Source organism: Myotis daubentonii, chromosome 14 (genome assembly GCF_963259705.1).
Source record: "Myotis daubentonii chromosome 14, mMyoDau2.1, whole genome shotgun sequence".
Classification (NCBI taxonomy): Eukaryota; Metazoa; Chordata; class Mammalia; order Chiroptera; family Vespertilionidae; genus Myotis; species Myotis daubentonii.
The window spans coordinates 31,134,803-31,146,982 of NC_081853.1; the positions used below are offsets into that span (position 1 = coordinate 31,134,803).

Genomic DNA, 12,180 nt, shown 5'->3' on the forward strand with positions numbered 1-12,180 from the left:
ATATATAGTGGGTTTGCTTAATAATTAATGGGTCAGAAGAATGGCTGCCAGTGTGACAGGATTTGAGAGAGCATTATTTGGTTATTACAGCCTAATTCATTGGAGTCCTTAAGACAGTCTTGCAGGGTCTCTATAAATTCAAATACACTGTAATAATTTACATCCGAATCCTTATTTGGGCTTTAACAATTTTGTTAGCTAGTGTTTTATTGAGTTGAACAGATATGAAACTATGGAGAAGATATTGGACAGGATGGGGCTGGGTAGCAAATGTGTATGAGATTGAGGATGTGTGTGCTGTGGTTTAGGGGATAGTTGGAAAAGAAAGACAAGGCTGCAATGGAGGTAGGAGGCCACAGTGCATTCTTAACAATTTTACTTGGGGTTATTCATACCCATTTAATTTTGATCTATTAGTTATTGTATTTTTTCCTCCAAAAGGAAGCAGAGATGAGGACAATTTAAGCAGATTTTTTTGGGGGTACTTTGGTTTTAATTTTAATTGTCTAAATAACATAGAAATCCTGTATCCTTAGTGGTTTTACCATGAAAGAGGTTAGATTCTTTTAGTTTATTTTAATTTTTAAAAAATATTTTATTGATTTTTTACAGAGAGGAATGGAGAGGGATAGAGTTAGAAACATTGATGAGAGAGAAACATCGATCAGCTGCCTCCTGCACAACCCCCCACTGGGGATGTGCCCGCAACCAAGGTATATGCCCTTGACTGGAATTGAACCCGGGACCCTTCAGTCCGCAGGTCGACGCTCTATCCACTGAGCCAAACCGGCGAGGGCTTATTTTATTTTAATTTTTGTTAATCCTCACTCGAGGATATTTTTCCATTCATGTTTAGAGAGAGAGGAAGGGAGGGGGGAGAGAGAGAGAGAGAGAGAGAGAGAGAGAGAGAGAGAGAGAGAGAGAGAAACATTGATGCAAGAGACACATAGATTGGTTGCCTCCTACATGCGCCCCAACCAGGTCCAGGAATTGAGCCTGCAACTGAGGTATGTGCCTTTGACCGAAATCAAACCCAGGACCCTTCAGTCCGAGGGCCAACACTCTATCCATTGAGCCAAACTGGCTAGGGCAAGGTTAGATTCTTTTAAAATGCTATTTTAGTACAAGAACACAAAAGGAAAGACATTTGAACACCTATCCAAAAAGATCTACTGAGGGACTAAACTACCATTCTGCTTCTGGATTCTTTAGCAGAGTAATTCTCAAACAGAACAGGAAACAACTAGCCTCAGAATGAAGGTCCAGACTTCTGCTACCCAGCATTCCTCACCCCACCCCTGCTATCAGTGCAAACTCCTTCTGACCCTTCAGAATCTAGCTCAATTGCCAACTCCACAGGAAGCCCCAGGGCAGGGGCTGGGGTAGAGCTCCATCTTCTGTGCTCCTGCTGTCATCTGTCTCCTTCAGTCACCCTGTGCTTATATTCTAAACACTGGTGAACCTGACCATCATCACCTCTAAACTCTATTCCATGCAAGTGCCTGACATGGTGCTCTGTTATGTCAGATGGTAAATTGTTTGATAATTTTTTTTAAATTGAGGTTAACTAATATACATTAGTCAGGTGTACAACATAATGATTCAACATTTCTATATATTGTTAAGTGACCACCACAATAAATCTCCTTAACACCTGCTACCATACATGGTCACAGAATTTTCCCCTACTTTGTGATGAGAACTTTTAAGATTCACTCTCTTGGCAACTTTCACATCTGCAATATGGTATCACTGACTGTAGTCACCATGCTGTACATCACATCCCCAGATCTTATTTTATAACTGCAAGTTTATACTTTTTGACTCCCTCCACTCATTTGTCTTTAGTTCTGGCAACCACCAATCTGTTCTCTGTATCTATGAGATTGGTGTTTTTTTGTTTTTTTTTTTTAAGATTCCACATATAAGTGAGAGCATACAGTATTTTCCTTTCTTAGTCTGACTTATTTCACCAACCCTAATGCCCTCCAGGTTCATCAATGTTATCACAAATGGCAAGACTTCATTCTTTTTGTATGGCTGAATAATATTCCATTGTGTGGAATTTTCTTTATCTATTCATCCATTGATGGATGTTTATGTATCTTGGCTACTGTAAATAATGCTGCAATTAACATGGGGTACATATATCTTTTTGAATTAGTGTTTTCATTTTGAGTCATATGGAAATTATATTTTTGATGTTTTATTTAAATTTTTAAAATTGATTAAAGGAGAGAGAGAGAGAGAGAGAGAGAGAGAGAGAGAGAGAGAGAGAGAGAGAAAGAAATACGGAGAGAGAAACATTGATGTGCCAGAGAAACATCAATTGGTTGCCTCTCGCATGCGGCCCAACCAGGGATCAAACCCACAACCTGTGCATTGTGTATGTACCCTGACTGGGAACTGAACCCGCCATCTTTTGGTGCACGGTATGATGCTCTAACCGAGCCACACAGGCCAGGGCTATTTTTAATGTTTTGAGGGACCTCCATACTGTGTTCATAGTGGCTAGACCAATTTACATTCCAACCAACAGTCCACAAGGTTTTCCTTTTCTTCACTGATACTTATTATTTCTTGTCTTTTTGATAATAGCCAGGTATGAGGTGATACCTCATTTTAGTTTTGATTTGCATTTCCCTGATGATTAGTGATGTTGAGCATCTACTTTTTCATGTACTTATTGGCCATCTGTATGTCTTCTTTAGAAAATTGCTTGCTAAATTAATGAGGTAGCATCTCATAAAGTTTCAATGATTTCATACCATTCCTTGACCAACTTTCAGTGGCACACAGTGTAGACTTTTGTGTTACATTTGTGATAGAAATATATGGGTTGGATTCATAGCTAGTTGAATAACTGTTCAGAGTTAAGAATAGAATGGATGCCAACCCAAGAAAAGTCTCTAATTAGTATTTTATATAAAGCAGTATTGTTTTCTATGATTTATAGATTGAATATACAAAGTGTCTGATTTATAGATTGAATATAAAATGTGCAGAAAGGGTTAATATAGTCTAAATTATTGTGAAAGATATTACTAATGTAGTAATGCTTACTCTTGAAGAAAAATTACAGTGTAGATGTGTCCATGATCTGAATGGCTGATTATCAGGTGGAAGAAATGGATAGAAATGCCCTTACACTGAAATGTTTCAATATAAGGAGGAGTTTCCTAAAATTAACTCTCTGAAGCAATGGGCTGTATGAAGAAATGAAGTTTCTTTTCACCACTATTATTTAGGCAGAAGCTGTCAGGATTCCTGCATTAAGTGGGAGATGGAACTGCCTGGCGTTTAATTTCCCAACTGGCCCCAATCACTCCAACTCTGACTGAGGTGTTTCAGGGCAGAGAATGTGTCTTACTTAACACTGTATTCTTAGCACTAGCTTGGCTGAAGTTCATATACAAAAGCTGGAGGACTTTTAGCATAGAAAATATATATATATATATGTATATATATATATATATATATATATATATATATATATATATAGAGAGAGAGAGAGAGAGAGAGAGAGAGAGAGAGATATTTTCATTTGTTGACATATTTTTGTGCTTATTTCTCAATTTTGAATATAAATTTATCTTAAAGTCTAAGTTTCCTATCTCTATAAATTTTGTACTTATATACTCCTCAGATATATTTTGTCTTTTTTGTTTTTATTCTTTCTTTTTATTTCTCCTCAGATATATTACTTATGGAATACTATTACAGTTAAAATTATAAATCTTTAATGTGCATTTTTGCTTCTTATATTACTCCTTTCTTGTTCTATTTTTTGTTTTTTTTGATAGAATTTTTAAAATTTGCAAACATTTATACTGTTAAACATTTCCTATTTTAGCCTCTTCTAACCTAAATATATAGTGCCATAAAAATGTACCTGGAAAAAAAATGTATTCTATTTTCCATTGCCTAAATCTCCTTATTGAATGGCCCCACTTCATCAGCACATTTATGTTTCCACATTACTGATTCAGCATTTTAGCTTACCGAGGTAGGGGCACCATCTAGGGGTTAGAACATGTAGCTGCTGGTTCTACATACATTTTTCCTTCTAATTTTGGTCTACGCTTTTAAGGGAAGTAAAAAAGAAATTACTTATTAAAAAAGATAGAATAAAAATTTAAAGTTAATAATAATAATTATTTACTGCCAGTGAGGGGAATGAAATTTGACAATTTTTCACTAAGAGATCTCTAGTCAACTTGATAGATATTTTGAATTGCAAGTCAGTTTCCTTTCTTTTTCTTTATCTCTGCTGAGTTGGAGACCTCTAATTCACAATTGTAGATCACCAGAAATGGGAGTACATGTTTGGTGGGTCTGTCAGATAGTTTTTGAGGAGTAGATAGAATGCAGACACAAGTTACTGAGAGACTGCTCACTTGAAAGCAGATAAACATACTCATATGTTGGAAGTCTGGCTCTTCTACTTGGCAGGGTGTGATGAATGGATTCCTGATCCACTCTGGTCAATATGGCTCTGAAAAGTACTTCTCCATGGTATCCTGCAGAATTTGAACTTAAAAAAAAATCTACCTAATAAAAATCAGTTCTTTCTTTGTCAAGAGGAAAAATTCTCAAGGGGAAAGAGTTAAACTGTTAGTGGTGAGCAGTCTCCAGCACAGTTTGGTCATCTCAGGAAATACCCGTACCTTGTCCTCAACAATTAAAATCTTGGCATTTCAGTCAGATGTGATGGATTCGGGTCAATTAAGACACTGAATACATCATTAAAACACCATCTGGATGAGCCACAGAAATATCTTTTTATTGTTAGCACCAATGTCATAAAGAAGTATTTTCAATCTCATCACTTATTTTTAAAAAGCTCATGTGAGCACCTCTTTCCTCAAAAGTCAGCATATGCCAGTTGGGATAAGCAGTCTCTTATTTACTGGCAATTTCTCTGCACAGCATGCAAACTCAAGGGCTACAATTTGCTAGTATTTCCAATTTTCATTTTCATTTGCTATCAAGTGGCTTACTTCTCCATTGCCAACTCTTCTCTGGAAATAAAGGAGAACAATGGAGTGACACAGGTGCAAGCTCTTATTTGGGTAGTGACGTCCATATTTACTGTGTGCACAGTTGGTGCTGTCTTTCTAGCCTAAAAATAGCTACAAATAAACAAACAAAAAAACTTTTTTTCCTATAGTATAGGTTTCCAGTGATAAATAGAAAATAAAAGTTGCCCAACTATTCTTCATTGTATATGTGTCACATATAAGCTAATACTGAGTCATACTCTTGTCATCAGTTTCTTCCAACCATAAAGTAAAATAACTGAATAACTCTATCATGCAAACAAAATATACAGGGTGGGACAAAAGTATGGTTTACAGTTGTGAGAACATGAAACACAGTTTATTCTTGTATTATTATTTATTAATTACTGTATTATTTTTCATACCAACAACTGTAAACCTACTTTTGCCCCACCCTGTATTAACTGTTCTACACTGTGTGTCACTGAGATTACATAACATTCAGTAAGGTCATATGATAAATTAATTTTGCTTTTTCTGAGATATTTATCATTAATTCTGAGGCTGATCTTTGTAAATACATTGGGAGTAGAGTGATCTCATCTGTTTTTGCCATGAGAAGGGTAGAGAATTATGCCTCACTAATTTGGCCACTTTTATGCCTTTAATGATAAAATAAATTAATTTTACACTAGAAGGCTTATTTTATATTTTTCTAGAAAAACTCACTGTACTCTGAAATAATGTAAAAGTTTCAATGACTGCATGCCATTATCTGACCAACTTTCATAACAGAAAAGGCACTGGAGAGAAATGATAACCAGTCCAATAACATTTTGTTTTCAGATATTCACTGTGATACTTTTTATTTGTACTTTTCTTTTAATGGATGGTAGTATGAGAGTATCACAACAGCAGATACACTTATCTCAGTACACAGAGATTCACATTCTACCTTCTCAACTGGATCTTGTTTACTGTTTATGTTATAAGTAGAGGCCTGGTACACGGATTTGTGCAGAGATGGGGTCCCTCGGCTGGCCTGTGGGGGTCGGGCTGAAACTGGCTATCTGACATCCCCAGAGGGGTCCTGGATTGCGAGAGGGCAGTTCTCGGGTGATGCACCCCGGAATCAGGCTCCCTCCTCTCTGGTTCCGGGTACATCACCTGAGAACCACAGCTGCCAAGTCGCCACAGCTCTTGTAGCTCCTGCATTGAGTGTCTGCCCCTTGGTGGTCAGTGAACATCATAGCTACCGGTCAGACAGTTGAATGATTGGCCGGTCACTTAGGCTTTGATAGATAAATAGATAGATAGATAGATAGATAGATAGATAGATAGATAGATAGATGCTGTTTTGAAATAATTATCATTATTTCATCATAAGTACTTTATACTTTAATACTACATCTAAATAATGGATTCATTTCTGTGGATCTGGGGTAAAGCAGTATAATACGAATAATAAAGTATAAATTTTAAAGATGTAAATAATAATATACAAATGCGATTGACCAATGTAGTCCTTTTTGATGAATAATTAACACAATAGAATTTCTCAGAAAATGTGAATTCTATGTGAATAAAGTTGTTTCATGGCTTTTCACTCTGAAATTATAAAACTTCCTTGGGGACACTTGCTAGATGACCATCAGACTTAAATACCAAACTAAAAAGTGTAGAGAAATAAAAATTATCTCTACTTTGTGATTCTGTTCTTTACGTCTTTTCAAAGAACAAATTTCAATAAAAGGTCCTCTATAGAGAACATTTTCTGTATTGGTAGAAGTTTGTACTAGATTATCTCAAATTCTTATCCAATTCTTAAGATCCTAGATTATGCTACTAATATACCCGAGTTTATGGAACTGTCAACAATTAGGACCCAATAATTCCTTTTGGGATTGTAGCCAGAATTACTGTGTAGAATTCTTAAGCATGAATAATTTCACTATTCACTCAATAAATATTTACTGTGCATCTATGATGTGCCAGGCACTATTCTAGCTATTGGAAATACAGCAGTGAAAATATAAAGAAGTCCCTGTTCTCATGAAGTTTACATTATAGAGAACGAGATGGACAACAAACAAATAAAAAATTTAAATATCAGACATGAATTCTATGTGAACAAAAAAGAGCTAAGAAGGAAATAAAGTAGAGCAAAGGAACAGGGAGTAAAGGGGAAGGGAGCAGAGGAAGAAGAAGGGCAAAGAATGTAGAGGTGACCAGGAAAGGCCTCACTAATAAAGAAATATCTGAGCACACATCTGGATGAAGTAAGGGAGCCAGTCATGTGGAAATCTGTAGGAAGAGCATTCCAGGCAGAGGAAGGAATAAGAACAAAGCATCTGAGGCAGAAGTTAGTATTTTCCAGACACTGAGGAGGCCACTGTGGCTGAAGGTAGGGCGGTAGGAGATAAGATTTGAGGGCAGGGCATGTGTGGGTGGATTATGGAGAGTCTTGGCAAGGACTTTAGTTTTTACTCAGAGTGAGATGGCAAACCAGTGGAGGGTTTGAGCAGAAGAGTGATATGATCTAATTTACATTTTCAAAGGATAACTCTGCTTTGTGAAGACTAGACTGCAGGGCAGGGGTCCTCAAACTACGGCCCGCGGGCCACATGCAAATACAAATATTGTATTTGTTCCCGTTTTGTTTTTTTACTTCACAATAAGATATGTGCAGTGTGCATAGGAATTTGTTCATAGTTTTTTTTTAAACTATAGTCCGGCTCTCCAACGGTCTGAGGGACAGTGAACTGGCCCCCTGTTTAAAAAGTTTGAGGACCCCTGCTGTAGGGCAATGAGGGTGTAAGCAGAGAGACCAATTAGAAGTAATGCAAGTGAGAAAGAAGGGTGACTTGGCCCAGGTGATTGTGGTGGAGGTAATTTAGTATAGTGTGGTTTACAGGAAAAAATAACTTCTGAAACAGTCTTACATGACAGTGACACCTTCTGGCTTAAAGTCTCGCAAAGTTTTATTGCAGATGAAAACAAATTGTGAAAGTCAAGAATGAAGTTCCTACAAGGATGGAAAAAACCCAGCAGTTTTCTTTAACTCAACAGAATGCAACAAATTCATGGCAAACAAAAAGTACCTTAAGAATGAGAGGGTTTTCCTCAAAGGAGACTGGCATATACTGGGGAATCTGAGCCAGAGACAAGGGCCATCTCACTTGAGTGTGGCCATGAATGTGAAGTGTGAGTGGGGCTCATCTTTGGAATTCCTTTGAAGATAACCTGGGAACTAGGACAGAGAATGCCTGACGTGGCTGCTATATGCATGGCAGGCCTGTGTGCTCTCATTCATAATTCATGGCCTGCCTGTGACTGATCAAATGAGCACACATCTGGATGAAGTAAGGGAGTGTGTCATGTGGAAACAGAATGAGAGAGCACCTCAAAGAAGGAGATTGTAATTATGTTATTGTAATTCTTACATGATTTGTTTTCTAATTACACACAAGCTATTTTTTAAAAATATATTTTTATTGATTTCACAGAGGAAGAGAGGGAGAGAGAGATAGGAACATCAATGATGAGAGAGAATCACTGATCGGCTGCCTTCTGCATGCCCCACACTGGGGATCGAGCCCACAATCCTAAATGTGCCCTGACCGGTAATCAAATCATGACGTCCTGGATCATAGGTCGATGCTCAACCACTGGGCCAAACTGGCTAGGCCACACAGGCTATTTCTTAATACCAAGTCCACTTCTAACTCTGAGGTACTACAGATACATCTTTTTCTTGAAAGACTTGAAAATTCTTTTCAGTATTATATGCAACTGGGTATCAATATTTATGACACAGCAAAAGGTATACTTCTTAAGATCAGACAGAATGAATATATTACTTTAATTTTGTATACAAAAGATCTCTTAAAGCACTGGATACATATAAGAAGGAAACAGATCACCTTCCTTCCTTAAGGTGATCTTAAAATAATCACTATAGCCCATGTTACCTTTTGCATAAAAACCTGAAAGCTTGGATAACAGGTAGTGATAAAAAGGAGACTCATCAACACTAATAAAAGAGAAAAATGGTAATTGGCGTACAAGCTACCCTTTTCATTGGCTAATCAGGGCTATATGCAAATTAACTGCCAACTAAGATTGGCAGTTAACTGCCAACTAAGATTGGCAGTTAACTGACAACAAGATGGCGGTTAATTTGCATATGTAGGCACAATGCAGGGAGGCGAAAGGGAAAGCAGGAAGAAGCCCCCTGCCACTGACAGTGATCAGAAACCCAGGGGGGAGCTAAGAGCTGGGGGGCAGGGCAAAGGCGGCCCTGGGGCCGCCTTTGCCCTGCCCCCCAGCCATGATCGGAGAATCAGGTGCCTTTTCCGCCCTGGCCAGTGATAGCAGGAAGTAGGGGTGGAGCCAGCGATGGGAGCTGGGCACGGTCGAAGCTGGCAGTCCCAGGAGCTAGGGGTCCCTTGCCTGGGCCTAAAGCGAAGCCCACGATCGCGGGGCCGCTGCAGCTGCAGGTCCCTGCTGCCCGGGCCGGACGCCTAGGCCAGAGGCGTCAGGCCTGGGCAAGGGGCCGATCCTGCGATTGGAGGGTGATGGGGGTCAATGCCTGAGGACTCCCAGTATGTGAGAGGGGGCAGGCTGGGCTGAGGGACACCCCCCCGCCCCCCCCACACACACCCAGTGCACGAATTTCGTGCACCGGGCCCCTAGTAGAGTTATATTAAGACAAAAGAGGACTCAGCTTACCGTGGTGATGTAGCGTGAGTGGAATTCTGGAGCATCTTTCAGGAACGTGAGGCCAGGGTGTGTATCCACCACATCCTGAAAAAGAACAAAACCAAAACTAAATTAAACATATAAAACTCCACTAATATGCTTCTTCTTCCTTTCTGTAGAAATATGCTTCCTTTCTGTAAAAATAGTGAGCAAACTCACTATTTTAGAATATTGAACAATGCACTTAAAATTTAATTAATACTTTATTAAATTAAAATTTTATCACAAGCATACTTATGTGTGTTTTCAATATGCATAGTACATTTCAATAAAAAGTTAAAATTTTAATTTAGCTACATTTGGTGATTTATGAATCAAATATTTTAGAGGTCGGTATATACCAGTGATGGTGAACCTTTTGAGCTTGGCGTGTCAGCATTTTGAAAAACCCTAACTTAACTCTGGTGCCATGTCACATATAGACATTTTTTGATATCTGCAACCATAGTAAAACAAAGATTTATATTTTTGATATTTATTTTATATATTGAAATACCACTTAACAAAGAAAAATCAACCAAAAAATGAGTTCGCGTGTCACCTCTGACACGTGTGTCATAGGTTCGCCATCACTGGATATAGTAGTTCTAACATCAAGAATGTCAGGGAAATTCATCCCACAGATCTTGGTAGAGACTGATAAATGAAATTTACACAGAAAGGATGACAGACACAAGCCAGCTGACAGAAATTTTTTGGGGGAAAAAAAGCCACATAACCAAGTAGCTTGAAATCTGTGTTAAGTTGTGTGAGCCAGCTAGCTAATGTCCATCAAAATAACTGTGTGGAGAAACCTGTTTTCAATTTCGAACTTTATTTATTTTAAAATCTGATAATTACCCTGGTGAGCACTGGCCCACTACCGAAGGGTTGCAGGTTCCATTCCCGGCCTCAGTTGGGGCACATACGGGGGTGACCAATTGGTGTGTCTCATATCAATGTTTCTCTCTCTCTCCCTCTCCCCCTTCCCTTCCACTCTCTCTAAAAAAAAAAAAATCAAAAAAAAAATATGAACATGAACATAAGCACTGCAATACCACAACAGTCAATCTGATAACCAAGATGGCTACTAAGTGACTAATGGGCGGGTAACATATACAATGTGGATATGCTGGACAAAGGGATGATTCATGTCCAGGACAGGCTGGCATAAGATTTCATCATGATACTCAGAACGGCCTGCTATTTAAAACTTATAAATTATTTATTTTTGGAATTTTCCATTTAGTATTTTCAGACTGTGGTTGAGCATGGCTAACTGAAACTTTGGAAACCACAAATAAAGATGGGGGACTACTGTAACTCTCTAAGGAAATAGGAGATAAATTTCCTTAATTAAAAAAAATATATACACACATATATATTTTTTATTTCAGAGAAAAAGGGAGAGGGAGATAGGGATAGAAACATCAATGATCAGAGAGAATCGTTGATTGGCTGCCTTCTGTACGCCTCACACTGGGGATCGAGCCCACAACCCACACCTGTGCTCTGACAGGAATGGAACCGTGACCTCCTGGTTCATATGGCAATGCTCAACCACTGACCTACGCCGGCTGGGCAACTTCCAGAGTTTTTAAATATCTTTATTCTAACCTTTTATTTGACTGATAGCTTGGCAGGACATAGAATCCATTTCCCCAGGTTTGCCAATGAGAATCTAATACCACACTAATTCTTGTTCCTTTCTTAAGGTAATTTTTTTTTAATCTCTGGGAACTTTTAGTATTTTCTCTTCATCAGTGTTTTTCTAAAATTTCAAGAGGACATATTTATGTATGCCTTTTCTTATTCATTGTGCTTGGCACTCAGTGGCTCCTTTCAACCAAAAGACTTGTGTACTGTATTTGATTCTGTAGGCAGTGACTAGAGAGAGCATGAGAGGCTGGTGTGAAAGGGTCATATTCTATTTTTAATCAGCCACTTGTTACACAGCGTGCTGTGTTTTCCCCAAGGAGGAAAACAGGAATTCCAAGAATTCGCACTGGGTACCTGCTCTGTGGACCTACCCTATCACCCCAATCTCTCCATCCTGTATTGATGATTCTGTATTATAATTTGACTAGAGGCCCGGTGCACAAAAATTTGTGCACTCAGGGTTGGGAGAGGAGGTCCCTCAGCCTGGCCTGTGCCCTCTCACAGTCTGGGACCCATCAGGAGATAATGACCTGCTGGCTTAGGCCTGCTCCTGGGTGGCAGAGGGCAGGCCCAATCCCTAGGTGCAGCCCCTGGTCGGGCTCAGAGCAGGGCCAATTGGGGAGTTGGGGCGCCGCCCCCTGTCATGCACAGAGCAGGGCGGATTGGGAGGTTGCGATGCCACCCTCAGTCACGCTCAGGGTAGGGCCGATTGGGGGGTTGGGGCACCGCCCCCTGTCACACTCAAGGCAGGGTCCATAGGGAGGTTGCAGCGCCACTCCTG

The 12,180-nt window shown here is 39.1% G+C and overlaps 1 protein-coding gene across 7 annotated transcripts in view; it reads right to left on the minus strand.

The window, feature by feature from the left end:
- Nucleotides 1-12,180, minus strand: part of PPP2R3A (protein phosphatase 2 regulatory subunit B''alpha) — a 170,133-nt gene that overhangs the window by 74,429 nt on the left and 83,524 nt on the right. For all 7 annotated transcript variants that reach the window (XM_059663871.1, XM_059663865.1, XM_059663867.1 and 4 more), the window contains one exon: nucleotides 9,732-9,806. In XM_059663871.1, coding sequence (XP_059519854.1) covers nucleotides 9,732-9,806 — 75 coding nt within the window. The remainder of the gene's footprint in view (nucleotides 1-9,731; nucleotides 9,807-12,180) is intronic.